Source organism: Staurois parvus, unplaced genomic scaffold, assembly GCF_062004578.1.
Source record: "Staurois parvus isolate SC_StPar_1 unplaced genomic scaffold, SC_StPar_1.0 ptg000090l, whole genome shotgun sequence".
Classification (NCBI taxonomy): Eukaryota; Metazoa; Chordata; class Amphibia; order Anura; family Ranidae; genus Staurois; species Staurois parvus.
This window is the reverse complement of record NW_028317886.1, coordinates 9818833-9842840: the sequence shown is the minus strand read 5'-3', so window position 1 is coordinate 9842840 and position 24008 is coordinate 9818833. Positions and strand designations below refer to the sequence as shown.

Genomic DNA, 24008 nt, shown 5'->3' with positions numbered 1-24008 from the left:
ACATTTCAGGTACTGCATATGTATGGTCCAAAGAACATACATATGCGATAACTGAAATGTGGCTTTTTAAAGATAGTTACAACTCAGACATTTGATGAAGCACAACACAATCTCCATTGATGTTGTGGGTAATATAACAGCTCAGCAAGAGATACATTGAATTACATGTGCATCACGTTTTCTAGTCATGATACTCTGGGAAGCAAGAGGCCAACTGAAATAAAAACACTAGACTATCACCATGGAGAAAAATCCTGCATACAATGGTACAGAATCAACGTATGGTACAATGTCATTGTTATCTCCGTGCTGTAACAGCATCAGGGACACAAGGGTCTGTAATATAGCAGGAAAGATCCATTCCACTAAAACAACTCCTGATGCTTTTGTACGATAGTACTTTGTGGTGTACAATATCATTTATATTCATAAATAGATACAGGATTTCTTTATATGAACATTATAATTTTTTCAAGTTATCAGAACTACAGTGGTCATAGGTGAGCTCATTAGCAAAGACCGTGTTTATTTATTAAAGGGAAAATTACCTCCGTAAAATAGTGCTTCTTGTTGTTGCCAATTCTGTATAGAACAAAGTATTGAAAAACTATTTCCACTACTCATATAAGAGGGGCAAGGCCCCTATCCAGATGGTTGAATGAATTCAGGGAAAGAGGACCAGCCTTCCCATTGCCCAGACACTGACCGATAAAGCAACATTGAAATAGGAATGAAAATGGGATCTTGGTAGAAGAAGCTTTGCATATTTAATCTGCCAAAACCACTTTCCCTTTTTCCTAGAATTATTTAGTTTAATTGGCTGTGGTACAGATGCCACATGGCACGGGAGTTTTCTTAGTGACCACCCAATGGCACAGAACAAAAGATGTTTGTTCCAAGAGAACACTAGTGGCGGTAACAGAGCAAAAACAGGGAGCCCAGACCTCTTCATCACTGAATAATGGCAAACAAACAGGTAAATCAGCTGTGCTGTGCATTGTGGTAAATGCTGTTGTGGCACCCCATCCCATTTTCCACTTGAAATCACTGGAAAATGTTCAGTATAAGCTTGTATGTCACCTGACTAGTCTTAGCAAACTATTATCACCGACGCTATGCTATCGGTAGTAAGATGTCACACTAGCTTTTTGCAAACATTTTGCAGATCATCTCCTATTGAACATGCTCCGAAATGCATTACCGCCCCCTTTACCTCTTACATCCGACTCTGCACTCCAAGCTTCATTTTGATGCACAGGCACATTCTGAACTCTACTTCCTTATCCTATAGACAGAGTTTGCTGCTGGACGGCTGGATGTCCCCCCTGGATCTTAATACATCACACGATGAGTCTTTTTAACTATTTATCTTGTAAGTGCAATTTATCCATTGTTTACTAAATAAATTGTCAATACTGCACTTAGAGGCGCCTTCCTCTCTTTTTCTCATCCCCTGTTTCACCCAGCTTTTTTTTTTTAATCTTTTTTTTAGCTGCATTAACTGAAGAATAAGATGTAAACCCTGTAAAATCACCAGCTTTTTATGTAGTCTTGAAAAAAATCTATATTTTTGGAAATATTTTATTTTTTTCTCTACTTTTCTTCAGCCCTTTGGATTTGTGCCTCTCATTTGAGAGGATCTGAGTTAATAGACACAGGATCTCTATATGTCTGCATTACAGATAGAGAAACCGGCTTACATGGATCGTACTATAACAGAGCTGCACCCTCAAAATCCCTCACTTTCTTCAAGTGTTAAAGACTGGAGTTCTCCTTATTTTTTTTTTGTACTATTGTCAATTGTCACTGGGACAGGAAAAATCTTTCTACCTAGTGGTAGTGCAAAAACTCACCTGAGGCTCTCTCTTTCCCATTCTGTCCAAAAAAAAGCTTTTAATTGAGTTCCACTTTAAAGTGTATGATGGGTATGTGATTGCGCTGGTCTGATGTGAGTAGAGATTAATTCAAATCAATGTGATCAACCTAATACAGTGTGCTTTGCTCACCAGAGTTTAGTTTGTGGTCAAGGTGGGTCCCTGGTTCTGGGCATAGGCTGCTGCCTTTCTGGTCAGGATTGCTCAACAGATGGAAAACTTCTGGGTATGTGCTTAGGAGTGCCAAGGCCAAACCTCCAAATTGATTAAACTTATTTTGAAACGTTTATTTATTATGAACATCAGCTACTGCCAACTCGGTTTGTGGGAAAAAAGACTTTCCCTTCTTCAGGGCTTGAAAAAGAATTTGTAATACAACCTGGATGTCACATAGAAATCCTAAATTCACATTGCCGGTAGGACATGCTAGCTTCAATCCAGCCTCAGTTCAGGCTTTCCATGTTGTTTAATCTAGATTGTATTGGAAAGGTTTGCTTTAAAGCATAAATGTAAATCCTATCAATTCATTTCTCCTATTTGCTACCTTTTGATACATTAAACATACATTTGAAAGTGTTTTTGGAATCTCTTTTATCTGTTTAAGTGAATAAAGCCTGTTGGGGCCTGTTCATACCATATGTGCTGGGCAGCCTTGCCCAATGTAGTCCCAATGCTTAGAGAAGACAATTTGCAGTGTTGTTCACTGAAAAAGTGGGAATGCACTCCTTTTTTGGCACAAAGTTTGCAACACGGTACATCACCTCACAACCTCCTGCAATGAATGAAGGGGAACGATATGCCACTTTGTGACATTTTAATAAAGCTGAAGGGAAAAAAAGGAATTAATGCAATTGGTCATTTAAGACACATCAGCAATGCTGCCTTCATAGCACATACCAGTGGTTGCAGTACAACACAGCTGCTAGTGTGAACAAGCCTTTAGCCTGGGTTCAAATATGTGCGGTGCGGTATATTGCTTGTGATTTGCACAGGAACCGCACCAAATTCATGTGCAAATCACATGCGATTTGTGTGCGGTTCAATTGGAACCATACATTTTGTATGGCTCTATTTGACCCGCACCCGCACCAAAACGTGCAGGACCCTTTTTTGGGTCCGCACTAGAATCGGATCACATAGGATCACACCTATGCGATCCTACAGATCGTACCGTGTTTTGCAGACCGCTTTCAGGGTGTTGTTAACTTAACATACACACCAGCAGCGGTTCGCATGAATGTGGTGTGATTCTGATGCAGTGCGGAATTCGCACTGAAAGTGCTGCAAATTCCTCACTGTATCAGTGTGAACCAGGGCTCAATCATGTCAGAAATTCAGAGCTGGCATGTGTCCTGTACAGGCTTCCTGTGGTATATTGAGCAGTCTAATTAGCCCTCCCATTTCTTATATTGGACTACAAAATAATCAGTGTATGTTGTAAAGATGAAGAGATTGGGGGGATTAAACAGTTTAGTAAAAGACAATTGGGCAGGGCTGATACCACTCAGCTCACTTAACGTCTGTGTGCTGTCAGATGACAACAAGACTGACTTAGGAGTTGGGTGCATTTCTGGCAGATTATCAGGAATTTTTATTCTTTAATGGGAATAAGCACAGGGAGATGTGCATGCATTGCAGAGATGGACTGCATATTGTTTAGTTCTATTTTGTCCTGACACACTTTTTGTTGTATTTATCAAAAATGTATTCTGCAAAACTGCATGTACATTAATTTTCTATGAATGGGATCAAAACCAAATATTCTCAGGCTATTTTCTCTCTAGTTTGATTACCAGGAAAATACTACATTATGGCCACTAGACAATAATAGTAATAAGTATTTACTTTCTATGATAATTAGCTCCATCTAGTGGCCAGAATGCAGCATTTTCCAGATTCCTGTGAACGAACGTATTCGAACTGGGGAGCAAATAGCCTAAGAATATTTGTGTTGGCTCCATTCACACAGAACAACTGTACATGCAGTTTCAGAGATTGAATAGTTCTGCAATGTTTTGGAAACTCCCCCCTTCAAGTTACCTTCTTAAAGTGATATTAAAGGCAATTACAAAAAAGAAAAAAAACAAGCATGTTATACTTAACTGCTCTGTGCAGTGATTTTGCACAGAGCAGCCCCCCGATTCTCCTCTTCTTGGGTCCTCACCTAAGCACCCCAGGCCCCTCCCTCCTGCCGAGTGCTCCAGAGCAAGCAGCTTGCAATGGGGGTACCCAAGCAGGCTTGCTCCTGAGCCGCTGCTTTGCGTGTCCATTCACACACAGAGCCGTGGCTTGGCCCCACTCCCTCTTTCTCCTCACTGACTCACCGGCTGTGATTGACAGCAGCAGGAGCCAATGGGTCCAGCTGCTCTCAGCCAATGAGGAGGGAGAGTCCCTGAAGAGCTGAGGCTCTCATGCACATTGCTGGATCATGATGGGGCTCAGGTAAGTATTAGGGGGGAGCTGCACACAGAAGGTGTTTTACCTTCATTCACATAATGCACGTAAGGTAAAAAAATGGCATCCCAATCTTAGTCTGTAGGGTTCAATATTGAGTTGGCCCCCCCTTTGCAGCTATAACAGCTTCAACTCTTCTGGGAAGGCTGTCCACAAAGGTTTAGGAGTGTGTCTATGGTGGGTGTTGGCAACCCGCGGCTCCGGAGCCGCATGCGGCTCTTTTTCACCTTTCCTGCGGCTCCGGAGCACGCTGCCCACCAGGTGACAGGCAATAAGGTCGGCAAGCCGCGGCTCTTTTAATGCAGCTCTTCTGTGTGCCGGGCGCCCGCTGGCAAACATTGGCTGTCAGGATGTAGGCGGGGCAGCGTGACGAACTCCTCTCCTCTCACAGTCCGCCCTGAAGACCAGAACGGCGCGGGAACACGGCGAGAGGAACGCGCGGAGCAAAGGTAAGTGAATTGACACAATATGGGGAATTAATTACTATAGGGGGGATGAATTACTATATGGGGGATGAATTACTATATGGGGGATGAATTACTATAGGGGGGATGAATTACTATAGGGGGGATGAATTGCTATGTGGGATGAATTACTATAGGGGGGATGAATTACTATATGGGGGATGAATTACTATATGGGGGATGAATTACTATGGAGGATGAATTACTATATGGGGGATGAATTACTCTATGGGGGATGAATTACTATGGGGGATGAATTACTATGGGGGATGAATTACTATATGGGAATTACTATATGGGGGATGAATTACTATGGGGGATAAATTACTATGGGGGATGAATTACTATGGGGGATGAATTACTATGGGGGATGAATTACTATAGGGGGGATGAATTACTATAGGGGGGATGAATTACTATAGGGGGGATGAATTACTATATGGGAATTACTATGGGGGATGAATTACTATATGGGAATTACTATAGGGGGGATGAATTACTATAGGGGGGATGAATTACTATGGGGGATGAATTACTATATGGGGGATGTATTTTCAGTTTTAAAAATGTTTCTCTCAAAATAAATTTCAATCGTGGTTTTGGCAAGATTTGGCTCAGTTGAAAAAAAAGGTTGCCCACCACTGACCTAAGGCTATGATTGTGATTATGACGATACACTGTGGCCCTGATTAACCCTTTGCTTACTGGGCCCTTAAACCCCCTTCATGACCAGAGCGCTTTTTGCAATATATGCAGTGTCGGATTTGTTTTAAATGTTGCAATGGTTTTGCGGCTCCCAGTCTTTTTTTTCCCTCTCGGAACGGGTCCAAGTGGCTCTTTATGTCTTAAAGGTTGCAGACCCCTGGTCTTTGGGAATGTTTGACCATTCTTCCAGAAGCGCATTTGTGAGGTCAGGCAATGAAGTCGGATGAGAAGGCCTGGCTTGCAATCTCCTCTCTAATTCATCCCAAAGGTGTTTGGGTTGAGGTCAGGACTAGAGATGAGCGAATCGAACCAGGCGAAGTGGAATTCGATTCGAATTTCAGGAAAAATTCGATTCGCGTCGAATCCGAATATTAGCCTACTTCGGGTGCGCGAATCGGATTTTTCCCGATCAGCCGGCAAAAGTGTCCCTGCAGAGAGCTCCGCTATTTCTGACAGTTCTCTGACAGTTCCTTCACATGTACAGCGGTTGAAACATTGTATCTATTTGTTTCTATTTAGGATACAGATGTTTTTATTCAGAAACCGATACAATGTTTCAACCGCTGTAAATGTGAAAGTCAGAGAATTGTCAGAAATAGAGGAACTCTGCAGATACACTTTTTGCCGGTTTGGAATTATTCTTATTTTCATCCTACTTCTTCTTCTTCTTCTTCATCCTCATCCTCAGAAGAAGAAGAGGATGAGGATGAGGATGAAGAAGAAGAAGTAGGATGAAAATAAGAAGAATTCCAAGCCGGCAAAAAGTGTATCTGCAGAGCTCCTCTAAGTGTATCTGCAGAATAGAGGAGCTCTGCAGATACACTTTTTGCCGGCTTAGAATTCTTCTTATTTTCATCCTACTTCTTCTTCTTCTTCTTCTTCATCCTCATCCTCAGAAGAAGAAGAAGATGAGGATGAAGAAGAAGAAGTAGGATGAAAATAAGAAGAATTCCAAGCCGGCAAAAAGTGTATCTGCAGAGCTCCGCTAAGTGTATCTGCAGAGCTCCGCTATTTCTGACAGTTCTGTGACATTCCCTCCATACAGCGGTTGAAACATTGTATCTATTTGTTTCCATTTATGGAAACAAATAGATACAATGTTTCAACCGCTGTATGGAGGGAATGTCACAGAACTGTCAGAAATAGGCTATTTCTGACAGTTCTGTGACATTCCCTCCATACAGCGGTTGAAACCGCTGTATGGAGTGAATGTCACAGAACTGTCAGAAATAGGCTATTTCTGACAGTTCTGTGACATTCCCTCCATACAGCGGTTGAAACTCCTTCTTCTCATCCTTCTCCTTCTCCTTCTTCTCATCCTTCTCCATCTTCTCATCCTTCTCCTTCTCCTTCTTCTCATCCTTCTCCTTCTCCTTCTTCTCATCCTTCTCCTTCTTCTCATCCTTCTTCTCATCCTTCTCCTTCTTCTCATCCTTCTCCTTCTTCTCATCCTTCTCCTTCTTCTCATCCTTCTCCTTCTTCTCATCCTTCTTCTCATCCTTCTTCTCATCCTTCTCCTTCTCATCCTTCTCCTTCTCATCCTTCTCCTTCTTCTCATCCTTCTTCTCATCCTTCTTCTCATCCTTCTCCTTCTTCTCATCCTTCTCCTTCTTCTCATCCTTCTCCTTCTCCTTCCTCTCATCCTTCTCCTTCTCCTTCTTCTCATCCTTCTCCTTCTTCTCATCCTTCTCCTTCTCCTTCTTCTCATCCTTCTCCTTCTCCATCTTCTCATCCTTCTCCTTCTTCTCATCCTTCTCCTTCTCCTTCTTCTCATCCTTCTCCTTCTTCTCATCCTTCTCCTTCTCCTTCTTCTCATCCTTCTCCTTCTTCTCATCCTTCTCCTTCTCCTTCTTCTCATCCTTCTCCTTCTCCTTCTCCTTGTCCTTCCTCATCTCCAAGGGCATTTAAATTAAAGGTACAGTGTTCTGCACTAATTTAAAGGCTCTCTGAAGCCTAGAAACCCTTTTAATAAGTTAAATTCGTAGCGAATTAATTTGCATCGAATCGAATTTCTTCCTCAAATTCGGCGAATCAGCCGAATCGAATTTTTGAATAATTCGCTCATCTCTAGTCAGGACTCTTTGCTGGCCAGTCAAGTTCCTCCACCCCAGACTTGCTCATACATGGCTTAATGGACCTTGCTTTGTGCACTGGTGCGCAGTCATGTTGGCCATCCCTAAACTGTTATCACAAAGTTGGGAGCATGAATTTCTCCAAAATGTCTTGGTATGCTGACATCTTAAGAGTTCCCTTCACTGGAACTAAGAGGCCAAGCCCAACCCCTGAATAACAACCCCACACCATAATCCCCCCATCCACCAAACTTTACACTTCGCACAATGCAGTCAGGCAAGTACCATTCTCCTAGCAACCGCTAAACCTAGACACATCCATCGGATTTCCAGACAGAGAAGCATGATTTGTCACTCCACAGAACACATCTCCACTGCTCTAGAGTCCAGTGGCGACGTGCTTTACACCACTGCATCCGATGCTTTGCATTGCACTTGGTGATGTAAGGCTTGGATCCAGCTGCTCGGCCATGGAAACCCATTCCATGAAGCTCTCTATGTACTGTTTTTGTGCTAATCTGAAGGCCACATGAAGTTTGCAGGTCTTTAGCTATTGACTATTCAGACAGTTGGTGACTGCGCACTGTGTGCTTCAGCATGTGCTGACCCCGCTCTGTCATTTTACCACTTTGTGGCTGAGTTGCTGTTGTTCCCAGTTGCTTTCACTTTGTTATAATACCACTAGCAGTTGACCGTGGAATATTTAGTAGCAAGGAAATTTCATGGATGGACTTATTTCACAGGTGACAACCTATCACGGTACCATGCTTGAATTCACTGAGCTCCTGAGATTAGGACATCAGAGTAGGGTGGGGCAGCGCTAAATACATTTACAAACAGTAAAAACTTTTTTCTAAATACAGCCCAACATTGTGCATGTATGAACATAGATAAAAAATACATAAAAGCTGGTAATACTAACAATGAAAAAAACACAAAGGGGCATAGTACCTAAAATATTAAATTGCAATGTTCAGTCATACAGATCACAGACTATGGATGTTTGTTTTTTAAGTAAATACAGAATGTTAATGTATATTTGGCATCATCTTATGGACTTTTTTAACAGGAAAAGGGAGAAAGATAGGATTACACTTATCAGTTTTATACATTCCTCTTCCATGATATACCCAATGCATGCTCGAAATTCCTTTAAAACAGAAATGATTTATAGAATTTCAAAGCTGTGACAATCTCTCTATGTATAAAGTAATGATATGAATGGTTGTTTCATGATAAAACGTAAAGAATCGGTTTTAACATGGTAGAGCTTCACTTTCTCAAAGTGGTTCTTTTGTATGGAAATTTCTTATATAATGTATGTATTGAAATGTGCCATTTGAAGTAGTAATTCCTAGGTCAGTCTCGCACACTTAAGTTGGTCATACACCAGGACAATTTTGTTTCTACGTTCACATGTAAATTCTTAAACATCATACGTCAGACCATTCAATCTTCCCATCATTGAGTCAACTAATTTCATTTGGAAGCCCCTAAAATTTTGTCCAAACCTGCTACTTGAATGGGTTCCCAGACATATTAAATAAGGATTCTTTTTTACCTAGAATATGCATATTATAATATGTCAAATTCCCAGTTAAAATTTTGTCCTTTCAAAAAGGAATTTGCATCCTGCTCATTCAAATGTCCTCATCACTAATGTCAAAGTCCATCACTGATTTAACCCCAATAACTGAAAACAAAATGAAATTCTAGTAGTGTATGGTCAGCTTTAGCCTAGGCACAATCTGCTCCACTCTTGGCCCATGTGTCTCACAGGGAGGTTTCAGGGAAGGAAAGGCCAGGCTTGGACACAACAGTCTTTCAGCAACAATTGACAGGAGCATAGCTGAACTGCTAGAGAACAAACTTCACTATTTTTCTCTATGAGTTTCCACTTGTATGTAGGTGTTTTATTAAACATTGTGTGTATGAGCCAATATTGGTCTTGCACTCAGTCTGCCAAAAATATTTCAGTCTTTTGTTAATGCTTAATTCGCCTTTCACATGGGGCAGATTCTGTTATGATCAACAGGGGATTTGTGAGCTGAAGCCCTGCTGATTGGAGCAGAGTGGGCGGTTGACACATTCATGTTCACTCAGTAACTGTAGAGTGGACATGGATAGGTCCTTCTCTGCTCTATGGGCGAACGGGAGTAAACAGACTCCACAGTCCATTTACACACAGCTGCCTCCAAATCACTCCACGAAATAGAATGGAGTCCTCTCCTTTTTTTTTAGCAGGCCAGATCAGACCCAGAGGTAGGCAGATGTAAACGGACACATCCGCCTGTCTATAGGGATGAATGAACCTTCTGATCAGGTCCACCTGAAAAACTGATAGCTGGAGCTGATTGGAACGCCCGTTTGAAACGGACCTTAGAACATATTACTAAATGATGACTTACAGAGATCACTGGTAGGGGAGGTAAGATCACTGCACTTAAACTCCTAGACATGCACACCTTCTGCAGCCAATATGAAGGTCCCACTTTTCTTAGAGGACTTTTATGATGTTTGCCAAAAGTGCAAGATTGGGAATAGCACAAAGGGGGAACCACACACTGTGGTAGGCAGGAACCTTGGAGAAGAATTATGGTGGGGAAATCTTGCAAGCACAGTATTCAAGACATATGCCTATAAGAAGCCAAATTCCACTTATGACTAATACAAAAACTTGGTGTGGACTTACACTGTTAAGTAGACATAAATTCTAACTGAATGACATTTAGGGGGTTATTTACTAAAACTGGAGAGTGCAAAATCTGGCGCAGCTCTACACAGAAACCAATCAGCTTCCAGGTTTTATTGCCAAGGCTTAACTGAACAAGCTGGAGTTAGAAGCTGACTGGCTACCATGCACAACTGCACCAGATTCTGAGTGCAGCAGCTTTAGTAAACCTCCCCCCTAGTTTCCTTTTTATCATCCTGTTGTATCCCAGTGCTGATCTCCTTTCCTGGCACTTCCCATCTACATGCACTTCAGCGATCGCAGCATAACATTTTTTAGCCGGTTTCCTCTATGGTGACAACATTGAACCTATGTAATGTGTGTTGAAATGGCAGCTTGTCATCTGCATTGCAATCCAATGTGACAAGGTGCCAGTGTATTCTCACAATATAACAGGAAGTGCCTGAACAAGGAATGGCAGAACCACCAGGTATTATTTCAGTGCAATCCTTCATTTATGAAAATATTTGAAATGTCTAGTGAAATTATATTAAAGTGGTTATAAACCCTTACATATACCCAGTGAAGTGACTGGCCTCAGGTGCTACACAGTGATGAAACAAATTCCCCATAAGTTGTGCCTGTTTATTTGCAGTCTTCTCTTCTCTACAGTCATTGAAGTGCACAATTTATATTTAAACAGCTTGTCTGAACTTTTTGAAAGTGGGAGGGAGCTAAAGCTACACTCTGCAGAGCTCACTGAAAGCTGTTTGAAGGGAAGGGACACACCCTCTTAAACCAAAACACATGGGAACAGAACCGAGTCTGTCAATCACAGGCAGTGTACCTTCTCGTCACCTTTTTATTTCTTGGTGTCAGTAAAACCTGTCAGAAGTTACTCTTGCAGATAGGCAGCAGACAAAAATGACACTTTGTTCTTTGGATTGAGACAAGTATACACTACAGAGGGATGTGCTTTGTTCATGTTTCATGTCCAAGGTTTATAACGACTTTAACATTAAGATTTTAGTGGCTGGGTTTGCATATACTTAAAAATTAGCAAATGGTAAGTCCAGACTGAGAAACTCCAGCCATGGCTAGATTCCACTGTATTAAATCATACCCCAGCTGCTGCATACCAGCGAAACGCCAGCTGTGAGTATCCTTGGCTGGAATAGTCAGACTTCAATGTTAATGCCATCACAATATTCCTAGAAAGATTTAGGTGTGAGAAGCTTAACTGTTTTGTTCTGTCTATAGCCAAGCAAGGTAATAAAGGTAGATAGCAACAGCAGTGCTACCTGTTAACCCTAGCCAATGTCTTAGGCGATTAAACTTTCCAACATTTTATTAAATGTATGGAACTGGCATACCTGGTGTACTATGGTGTGTTTGCACTATGCACCTTGTCACTGGCTATTTTATGAACTAAAAGGTTACTGTATATAACACTGTTTATTAATAACATTCAATTTATGCTAGCATGCAGGTCAATTCCCATCATATTATATTCTTGGGATATGAGCAGCTTACATCAGGATGTATCCTATATGGATATAAGGTAATGCTGATCCTTTTTTATCCTATTGTTCTCTCCAGATTGAATGGAAAAAAAGCTGGCACTGCACGTACAGAGGGCTTCCCCGACATGCATCATCCTGCACATCTAAATGTCAGTTGGAAAAACAACCATTCAGGTCTAACATAACTGCACAGCATGAGATAAATATCAATAGTAAAACTCTACTGTATTTACATAGGGTTGTCATTCAAGTACTGCTCCGTCAAACCCTGTGAAGAGCCTGTAATGCTAGGATTATTTTGTTCTGAGTCTTATCTACTGCAACATTTGTGACCTTTATTTTTCTTAATAAAATATTTAAAGTTCATGCAAATTAATATCCACTGATAAAGTTAACAAGAATAAATAATTAAACAAAACGGCTCATTTTATTACAAGAATAAATGTCAGATCAACTGCTGCCTTATTCAATAGAAGTGTTTGTCTTAAATTATACCTAACAGCAAAGCCTTTTTTTGAACAAAGTGAAGAGGCATTAGAACCCATGTCAAGTGTTTATTGCTGCAAAATTAGAACAAACGAAGGCGCACCAGCCTTGAGCATTACCTCAGCAGCAATGTGTTTATTGAAGGATAAAACAGATTTATACTCACAAAAATTCACAAGCGTATAATAACCAATACTGGCCAATAGGACCAGAGTCCTGTGCAAGTCTCAAATGGAGGAAGACTCTAGAAGAAAAACTGATGCATTTCGAAGGGAGATCCCTTCTTCCTCAAAGCCTGGGCATTGTCCTAGGCTTCCCCAGCCTTCCAAAAGTTCTGCACAGCATTGCTCATATTTGCAAGCAAGGTAATAAAGGTAGATAGCAACAGCAGTGCTACCTGTTAACCCTAGTCAATGTCTCTTAGGCCAGGGTTTAAAATTTCGAGTCTAGACCTACTAGCCAGGCACAAACCTTACTCTCCACCAGTTGCCCCACCCAACCTTGCCCAGGTCCGCCTCCAACCCCACCCCTGGCTCATCCCCCAACCTCGCCCTTAGCCTTGCCCCCAACCACACCCCCTTAAAGCTTATGAAATTGCATTTTTCTTTAGAATAAAGAGTCCAAAATATAAAACTGTATACAGTAATGTATATCCCACCTGCCCTGTACTCCATTATAGTGATATGACATGTATACAGTATATCCCAGCTCCCCTGTACTCCATTATAGTAATATAACATAATATAACATGTATACTGTAATCATTACTGTATACATGTCATATCACTATACTGGAGTACAGGGAAGCTGGGATATACTGTATACATGTCATATCTCTATAATGGAGTACAGGGGAGCTGGGATATACCTTACTGTATACATGTCATATCACTATAATGGAGTACAGGGAAGCTGGGATATACTGTATACATGTCATATCACTATAATGGAGTACAGGGGAGCTGTCATATACATGGGATACTGAGTAATGTATATCCCAGCTCCCCTGTACTCCATTATAGTGAATCCGGAAACCGGAAGTTGGAAACCGGAACTCGGCTTCACAATGAGGCTTGGAGCACAGCCGCTCCATCATCTGTGCTCGCCGCTAAAGAATTTCTCCTCGCATTTGGCGAGCGGGCGATCGACTTTTTCAAGCCCTGTCTTAGGCGATCAAACTTTCCAACATTTTATTAAATGTATGGAACTGGCATACCTGGTGTACTATGGGGTGTTTGCACGATGCACCTTGTCACTAGCTATTTTATTAACTAAAAGGTTACTGTATATAATACGGTTTATTAATAATATGTTGCTGCATTCAATTTATGCTGCATTCAATTTAGACTCTAGAAGATCTGACGCGTTTCAAAGGGATCTATTTTGCCAAGGAAGGTCTGTCCAAAATTGCCTGACCTGGGTCTCTAAGCGCAGGAGGTGACTTGTTTTTATTTGGCGGCAAGGCTATCTGTGCCCCCATTAGGAATATTCGCCTTCTCTATTTGTCCTCTTTACTGGAATTTATCTATTTATTATAGAGACTTATATAGCGCCAACAATTTATGCAGCGTTTTACATATATATTGTACATTCACATCAGTCCCTGCCCTCAAGGATCGTACAATCTAAGGTCCCTAACTTACACTCATACATACACATACTAGGGCTAATTTAGACATGAGCCACTTATTCTACTAGCATGTCTTTGGAGTGTGGGAGGAACCCGGATTGCCCAGAGGAAACCTACGCAGGCACAGAGTGAACATGCAAACTCCAGGCAGGTTTTGCTTTGCTCTTATCACCAAAAGTGAAAGAAAATCCAAAATTTTGCATTGTCACCAAAATAGAAATGGAGGGAAAATCTTCCAATGGGGACACTAGTTCTGGTGACAACCAGGAATTTCCTCACTTTGGAGGGATTTACTTTCACTTCCTATTTTGGCTTTGAGGCAGGAAGTGAAGGGAAATCCCCCAAATACTAAGGGTTAAAATACCTTAGTGCGTTATCCAAAATGAAAAAAAAAATGGTTTTGTTTTCTATTTCTACAGTAACACATAGCACTCACTCCAAATTCACTATCCTTAAATGACTCTTGTATCAGGTGAATTCTGATTGGCTGCTGTGAATTACTCCACTTACAAATAAGAATATTTTACGAAATAAAGTCATATGAAAACCGTTGTTAACAGATCCATTAGTTGCATTTAAATATTCTTTGACAATTACTCCTTCCACTTACTCTAGTATCTTGGTTCTGGAACTTATTTCTTGTGTAGACAAAAAATGTTAAATGTACCATATAAACCTTAAATATAGCATTTCCTATAGACATAGGCCAGGCAATCAATCAAGAATATTTGGGACAATTTGTCAACACGTCATTCTCATATGAAATAGAATACAAATTTTTTTTTTGTAATATGTTACCAGAGTAAAACAAAAAACCCATACAGTTACATACCCAATTTTATGGTCAAACAAGGATTTGTTAAATCTGCACAATTTACCAATAACTATGAAGTGTTAGGTCCCGCCTTAATCCTTTCACTATGCAACAGATGCACTGTCACATTAAATAGTTAGTGGTAACTTTTGCTGGAAAAAACAGATCATGACTGGCACGTGACCATGTTAAGGGCCATACAGTATATCATAGTTCAAAAATGTGAAAAAATATAGTATTTGTGTACAAAATATTTTCATTGTTGTCTCTTCAGATTCACAAATTTCTTTTATAACTACAGAAAACTAATGATTTTTTTTTTTTAAATTAAACTTTACTGGCTGTTATTTCTTTAGGACAACAATGTTAACTTAAATAAAATGAAAAATTACTCTTGAAAGCACAGCTCTAATTATATTTAAACGCACACACACACACACATACATCACATACATACTGTTCCTGTAGATCATTAGATTATTGTGTACATATCAGTGTGAGAGAAATGGCTGTATGTTTCCGAAAAAATTTTTTGTTTGCGCTAAACCAAGAAAATTTGGTTAATTTTGAAAGACAAATGGTTATCTTGTATGGCCTTTTTGATCAGTAAGTGAAAAATAACAAGTTAAAATATAAATATAAAAAGTTGACGCTATTTCCAGCCCCAGGTCCAATCGCTGACAAATTCATGTAGACTCCACCTCCGCAACATCTCCAAAATACGTCCGTTCCTAACCCCAGAAACTACAAAGCAACTCATTCACTCCCTTATTATATCACGACTTGACTACTGTAACTCCCTCCTCACCGGCCTACCTCATCAGAGACTATCCCCGCTTCAGTCTATCTTGAATTCTGCGGCCAGACTCATCCACCTTACTAACTGCTCAGTATCCGCCACCCCCCTCTGCCAATCCCTCCACTGGCTTCTGATTGCCCAACGCATAAAATTCAAATTACTAACATTGACGTACAAAGCTGTTCATAACACTGCCCCAAACTACATCACCGACCTGATATCCTTTACCACCCAAAACGTACTCTCTGCTCCTCACAAGACCTCCCACTCTCTAGTTCCCTGGTCTCCTCCTCCCATGCCCATCTCCAGGACTTCTCCAGGGCTTCCCCCATCCTCTGGAACTCACTAGCCCAATCCATCAGACTGTCACCTACCCTCCTCACCTTTAGGCACACCCTGAAAACCCATCTCTTCAGGGAAGCCTAACCCGCCCTCACCTAATTGCCGATCTCCTCCACTCTTCCTACCACTCCATCCCCCACAGCTATTTCCTCCTATACCACTATCCCCTCCCTCCTAGATTGTAAGCTCCAAGGAGCAGGGCCCTCGAACCCCTCGTGTATTATTGTATTGTTACTGTCTCGTGTACTGTCTCCCATTATAATGTACAGCACTGAGCATACTGTTGGCGCTATATAAATACTGTATAATAATAATAATTACACCTCTCAATAAGGAATGCCACCAGCACTCATAATACACTAAGTGGGACCTGGCTGTCATATTGACAGCCATGTTCCACCGTTGCACAGGACACAGTGGGTACAGGGCTGGGCAGGAGATGCACAGGTGCTGAACAAGCAAGTTCTAAGTTTTTAAGCTCCCAAGCTAAATTTCCAAGCATTAATGTATTAATTATCCAAGTTTGTAAATAAACATTTACAGCATTAATCTTATAAAACATAACTTTTAATCTAAAATGATGCATTAATGCATACAGGAACACACAGTACATTAATATGTAATCCATATAACAGTTTTTAGAGAACAGAAAGGTAAGAAGATCAATGGTGCAATGTTTAGGTGGGCCCATGCATTATAATTATTATTAAATGTTGCTGATTGAACAGATCAAAGGCTGGCCATACATGATTCATTTTTTTCATTGAACCAGTGGGTTAAACCAAAGAAAATTACTCGATTCCCTCCTGCTGGGCTACTGTATTCTGATAGCAGGAAGACTTTCCTGTCATCAGAATACACTGATCAGCACTGCCAGCAGTGGAACTGATTGGGAGAAAATTTCCAACAGTTTGGTTGTATACAAGCCAATCGATAGATCAACTTGTGTACAGCCAGCCTGCCCATACATGGATTGAAAATTTGCCCAGTCCCAGCTGAACCAGCCAAATTTCACTTCATGTATGGTGAGTTTAAGGAAAATGCTGCAGATTTAACAGGATTAGTGACTATCAGGGGCGGACTGACCATTCGAGCACTTGGGCACTGCCCGAGGGCCCGGGGTCAGTAGGGGGCCCCATGAGATGCCCCTGGTACCTTTCATTGGCTTTTTCATAGGCTTTTTTGGGTGTGGGTGAGGACACAGGGGCCCCATGATCCCCTATTGCCCGGGGGCCCCATGAGTTGTCAGTCCGCCCCTAGTGACTATACAGTTGCATACTAATAACTAGTAGTCCACTAAGGCAGACCAGAGATGATGCATTTTTTCTGGTTCAACCAGCAGGTTAAAGGAAAAAAAAAATTATTCGATGCCCTCATTAACACAATCGTTATTGATGGGGGAATGAAGAGATTGACTTCTGTAAATCCAGCCTGCCCATAGACTGATCAAAATTCAGCCAGTCCCTGCTGAAAAGGCTGAATTTAAATTAATCTATAGCCAGCTTAAAGCATCAATATATTCAATGTTTTTGGATTACTGGAAAGTAATGCAAATGCTACATAATTTTTAGTAGAACTATTACCCCAGGCAGAAGAAAATTGGAGTGCATATTACAATAATGATACGTTTCCTTTTTACTTCTCAAACGTTCCCAGATATTCTAAAACACAACTACTCATTCTCTGCCTAAAGCATATTCCGTTATAGATGGCAATTTTGCATAATTATCTCTGAAGGTGTACTGCCATTTTCACTGGGTTTAATGAATTACAGTAACTGTCCAGGATAACAAGGGACAAATATAGCATCAATAAACTCTCTTGTAAGGTTTATAGTGTTAATACATGACAGATATGTTTGCATGGTGTAATATTTAGTAACCACAGAAACTATGATGCACATCCTATAACTTACACAGCAGGCTTTGGAAAAAATGGTGAGGGAACAGTTGCCAGAGTATATAGTCAGGCTTTGATCGGAAAATCCTGCTGGGGTTTGTGGTAGCCCCAATTCAGACTTAATTACCACTGACGTTGATTCAGGAAAGAAATTAAAGCAAATTAGCATATTGCCATGATGGTTTGAGCAATACAATTATACAATTACACTAATACAAGGATTTAGAAAAACTTCCAAAATACTATACAGTGTTTAATCAAATCTTAAACCAGAATAAAGTCCCACTAAGCTATACCTAACTTTAATATTCCAGTAAAACACTTTTCTTACAGGGTTTATAGGCTCAGTTGTCTCATTCATAGTCTGTGCCCAGATAATTGTTTGCAAATATTAAAACTATCTGAAAGGAAAAATACGTTGTTGTCCTTAGTAACTAAATTCCAACTGCTGTTTTCCTAATGGCAGTTAGAAAGTGAAACCAAGAATGTTATTGGCTGTTGTGGACAACATGTTTGCTTTCAGACATTTTTAGTATATGATTCCCATAAAGTGAAATGATATAAAGTAGAAGATAGCAAGAAGACAAGACAGGTGGTCATTGTACATGTATTTCAGGAAACCAGTTCTACAATAGAACAATAGATCCTCTCACCTTGCACGAACTCAAAATTTCGGCTTACAGCTGGCAATGACCTGTTAAGCCCCAGTATCCGATCCAAGTGGAAAGCAAACACTTCACTCATGTCCAGGGGTCTTTTGACAAGACCACACTCTCCCTGGCAGGCTGATGAAACAGACTTTTTCTTGGACGGCATTTCAAACAGGATTAGATGTGCATGGCTTGAAGGCACCTGTGTAATTTTTTGTATCCTGGAATCTGCTAGGAACCGCATTGTCCTTATATCAGCTGGACTAAACCAAGGTGGTGCTTTGTCACTGTATATTCTAATGTTACTCTGATGCTTGTTAGTCTCCATCCTAGCATCACCTACAATAGTCAAGCCCAGGTCCCTGGATTTGTGGGTGGGGGTTCCCCTTTTTTGATTCCCTTCTGAATGTTTGTCCTCCATTTTGTGAATATCTTGAAAAATGTTGTGCCCCAGCTCATTCTGTCCCAAGGATGCTGATTTCCTCCTCTTCTTTGGTTTCACAGTCCCCCTGATATTGGCAGGCTTGCTTCTCTTGGACCTCAAAGTGATGTATACAACATTTGGCTGCAGGGTTGGAGAGCTGTTTCCAGCGCCCCCATCTGGCTGTGAATTTTCCACATAAAAAGTGTTCTGTTCCAAAAAGTTCCTTGGTTGCTCAGTTGTAGATGCTTTCTGAGTGGGCTTCTCTGGGAGAACACTTACCACCTGACTTACTATGAAAATCCCATACAGAACACAGGCAGTGCAGAGCAATAGTAGACTCCTCTTGCTCTTGGGACGTCTCCCACTACACGTCCGACAGATCCAGGCACAAAGTAACCGAATCAATGAGCTCCTGAGGGTTCCTGTCCGAGCTGAGGTCATCTCTCCAGGCAATCTACATAGTGACAGCTGCTAGGAAGCTGTGATCTCCTGTTGGGATCTTGCATACTTCTTAGAAAGAAAATAAATAGTTTGTTTAAGAAATGGAAAGAGCTTGTTCGGAGCCTGAGAATGGGAATGTGCTGCTGGGTCTCACAGTGACTCTGACACTCCACTGCAGAGAGCCTTTTATCAGCTACCACTAGGGAAGTGATTTCTTTCACTGAATGAATGGAGACAACTGTGTAAACAAAGCGAGGCGGAGATCTCCAGTCCAAATGTCAGGGGCTGCCTGCCTAAGAATTGTTCATGTGAGAAAGAGAAAAAAAAATGCAGCATATTTTTGTCATACCAGGAAACGTCTGTTTGCCGGGACAGAGAACTCTTTAGTACGGCTTCATTCCCTCATATTAGAAGCATTTTAATATAAAACTGCAAGGCGAACTCTGCCCTGAGCAATGACAGCTTAATTTGTGTGAGTGGCTATTATATAATACCTTAGGAATTCCAGGGAGAATTAGAAACAGTCTCTATAAAACCGAAATGGAAATAACGTTTCAGAGTACCACACCCTATTTCCTAAGCACATATTCAACAAACTCTTTCAGCTACCTTAATATTTATAAAGCATTGTAGGAATCAGTATACAAACCTTTTCCTGCGCTCATCATTTCTGTGCCTCATTTGATGATGTGTCATTCTATTTTCCCCGATAGGTGTGGAAACGCTGCATAGCATTCCAGATATTCTGCTCCCTTAGTAAGGGCTCATGTAAACGGGGCATTTGGAAAACTCTTCTGAACGATGAAAACTGACTGCTAGAAAATGTAGGTTAAAAAACGGCAGTTTCTCCGCGTTTGCATATTGCATTTACGAGCATTTAGCCGCGTTTAGGTGTGTTTGCGTTTAGAAGAGTTTTTAAAAGATAACCTCAGGAGACCCACCAAAATGCCCAGAATGCACAAAAAAATTGTAAATAATTAACTATTTCAGACATTTTGAAAGAGATAGAGCAGAAACAGAGAGAGCTGTATGTGTTGAGATTACCTGTCTTTTCTAGTTGTATTCACTATGGATCCCATCATGAACATAATGCAGCACATTCTACCATTTTTTCCTTCACGCAAAAGCTGCAACTGACTGTGCTGGTGTACTAGGTTTATTTGAATGCATGGAAAACTCTTTGCATGCATTTTTGATGATGAAAAAAGTCTCTGAAAAGTATCTGGATATGGACCTGTCAAAAAACGCTTCTAAATATAAACACTTATAAACGCGGTTAACCGCTTTTACAAATGTTTGGCGTTTGAAACGCCAGTAAAATCTACTCCTGAACACAACATTGCTGCGTTCAAAAAAACGACTATAAACTCAACTGCCTGTAAACGGCTATGTGTACATGGACACATAGGAAAACATTAGGGAGAGTTCAGGGGCTGCTGAAAAAAAATGCAGAAAAGCTCCTGAACGTGAGTTTATCAGCTGCACTGTACTTGAGCCCTAAAGCTGGTTACATTTTCATTATAACGTTTGTACTGAAAGTCTGAAAAATCGTTTGTCAGAGTCAAATTTTGTTCAAAAGCTCTTAAAATTTTGTCCAGACCTGCGATTTGCGCGGAACCCCAGGCATATTTTCGTATAGCCGTTTGGAAATTCTGAAAAATCACTGAATAGTTTTGCTAGAAAACGCTTTAAATTTCACCTAGACCTGGTTTTTGAATGAAATGACATATTAGGGCCAGTTCACACCAGGAATTGTACAGAAACACGTTGTGTGTTCTTGCGATTTACATGCAGTTCTGAGCAATGCAATTTCCACCCATTATTTTTGAATAGGCTGAAATCGCACCACGCCATACCGAAGGTAATGCATACACTACTATTGGAAGCACACTGCAACCGGATTGCATGGTACTTCTGTATCGTGTGATCTGGTGCAGGCAAACGCACAGTGCTTGTGACCTGCCTTTGGAGTATCAATAACTTAATAATGACACCCACTGCAGATCACAACTGCACTGCATTTCGAGCAAACCAAATCATTTCCTTGCGCTAGCAAAATCAGAATATAAATGAAGACTGGTGCATGCACTGCACAATCTAGATACTAGATGTTAACTACTTCAAGAAAAGTGGGCGCGCTGCCCCCAAAAACATGCCTATATCAAACCATATTATTATCGTATAAGGAAATAACAGTAGTGTAAACTCAATGCATGCAATAACTAAAAAAAATAATAATAATTGAAAACCAAATATAAACACAGATAAAATTGTGTCTTAGGCTAGGTTCACACCTATGCTGGTTGCGTTTGAGGCATTTCTGCACTGCGTTTTGCGTTGCGTTTTTTGCACTTGAGTTTTTGATGTGTTTTGCATTTTCTTCATTTTATTTTTCTTGTTGTTAGGCAGATTTTAAACGCAAAATGGAAAACGCATCAAAAACACAGCGAAAACACAATACATGCTTTTCTGCAGCATTCCCATTAAAGTCTATAGAACCAAAAATGCAACATTTTGCATTCAAAAAAAGTCCCTGACCCTTTCCAAAAATACACTGGATGAAAACGCAGAGATGTGAACATGTCCCATAGGAAATCATGTTAAATGGGCTGTACTGCGTTTCTGCAAAACATAAAAAGTATTCAAACATTAAAACATGTTAACACCATACTCTACTTTCAAAATAAAGATAAACATAGAAAAGTGTATATCCGTACAAATGGACAAACGTGTATATGGACAATGACGAGCTAAATGCTTAAAGAGGAGCTCCACCCAAAAGGGGAAGTTCCGCTGTAAGCCTTTGTCCCCTGCTCCCCATTAAGGATTGGGGAGTGTGGGGGAGCAAGTGCCCACTCCAACTTCCTCTGCGATCACTTAAGGTGATCGGAAGCAGAAGTTGTGTCCCCCCCCCTCTCTGTTGTCTTCTGGGACATGTGACATGTCCCAGAAGACTATGGGGCCATTCACAAAGTGCAGCACTTCTTGCCCATGCACAGTGAGCACCCAGCTGTGAAGTACAAGCCATCACAACCAGGTGCTCACACTGAGAATGCCAGCGCCAGGGAGAGGAGAAGGCCAGTGAAACCAGCAGTGGTGAGGACACCGCTGGTCCCAGGGACAGGTAAGTGTCTGTATTTTTAAAGTCAGCAGCTACAGTTTTTGTAGCAGCTGACTTTTATTTTATTTTTTATTATTTATTTCAGGTACATATATAGCGCTGTCAATTTACACAATGCTTTACATATATATATATATACATATATATATATATTGTACATTCACATCAGTCCCTAACCCTCAAGGGGTGTATCTAAAGTCCCTAATTCACATTCTAGGGCCATTTTAGACAGGAGCTAATTAACCTACAAGCATGTCTTTGGAATGTGGGAGGAAACCCTCGCAGGAACCCACACAAGCACAGGGAGAACATGCAAACTCCATGCAGGATGCACCATGGTTAGGAATTGAACCCGTGACCTATTTACTGCAAGGCAGACATGCTAAGCCACTGTGCCGCCCCATAGTTTTTCAGGTGGAACTCCGCTTTAAATATGCCAAAACACTAAAAACTTTAAAATGCATGTAATATAACCCAGTATTCCACTCTCAACATAGAATAAACATAATAAAGTGTATATACTGTACATACAGATGGACAAATGTACATATGAACAATTATAAATAAACAAGCACAAATAAAAATCTGTCATTCAATACTACAAACAAAGACAATAAAGATAAATAAAGCAAACAAATGTGCAAAATGTCCATACAGATGGATAAATATCCTGGTGAACAGTCCAAGATCAGGATGGAAAATCCCAAAGAAAAAGAAAACACACTTCAAAGAGTGAGATGAAGAGCATTCAGTGCAGCAGGAATAGAAGGTGCCAGGAAATCACACCACCCACATGTAAGGTGAACCAGAGACACTGATCCCACAGAGATCATAAAGCGCCTTGCTGACCACAGCACAAAATATTCAGACACGCCACTTCATCTAGGTACCATCCTGTGTAAGTGTGCTCAGAACAGAGAGATTAAAAGCAAGAAGGGACCACCATGGTGCAGGATGTTAAAAGCAAGGGCTTTTAATATGGTAATGCACTTACAAGAAGAAGACAATCACAAGCACATAACAAAAGATGAGCACTGCCAGATTTCCACCAGCGTGCGTGATAGTGTCACGTGGTCAGCCCTGCTCTAATGCACATCACTGTAAACAGCATCTTCAGAGGATAGCGGTAACTGCATCTTGAACGCAGTGCAGAAAATGCGCACAGAATATGGGTTTCCAGCACCGCATTATGGTGAGAACTGGCCCTTGAAGCAGAAATGCTAGGATGGGTAATTGCGTCCCCTAAAGACATGCATTTGCATGAAACCAGTTGGGGCAGGAGCTACATAATGACGTCTCACCACACGTCCATGTCTGGAACTTTCTTTGTGAGTACACTGTTTTATTTGTCATGACAATCATTTTACTGGCATTTGGATGAAGCCTTTTACTTTTTTGTGTGAAATTTCTACTTTTTAATAAACATACTACACTATATATGGTCCCCTGCTTGTGGCTCTGTGTGGTGAGCTTTTTTCCCAGACAGTATCAAGCAAACCCTCTGACTGTCCCCAGTGGACCCACTTACAAGAATCAAATTCAAGACAAGCAATGACGCGCATTGTTTGAGAGCGAGAATCGGCAACGGTGAGAGTGTTGTGCGGTCTTCCCTCTCTGACATTACCTTCACTAAAACAGA

The 24008-nt window shown here is 40.9% G+C and overlaps 1 protein-coding gene and 1 long non-coding RNA gene across 2 annotated transcripts in view; one reads left to right on the top strand and one right to left on the bottom strand.

The window, feature by feature from the left end:
- The window catches only part of GASK1B (golgi associated kinase 1B), a 95409-nt gene extending 75906 nt beyond the window's left edge, over positions 1–19503 (bottom strand). Inside the window, exon 1 of the mRNA XM_089670406.1 lies at positions 18387–19503. Within this exon, the coding sequence (XP_089526532.1) occupies positions 18387–19248 (862 nt within the window). The 5' untranslated portion in view covers positions 19249–19503. The remainder of the gene's footprint in view (positions 1–18386) is intronic.
- LOC149468249 (uncharacterized) lies at positions 1124–12181 on the top strand. The gene is made up of 2 exons (XR_016311761.1): positions 1124–1372; positions 11840–12181. It is a non-coding gene; the product is annotated as an uncharacterized LOC149468249 (long non-coding RNA).
- Positions 19504–24008: the final 4505 nt, after the last annotated feature.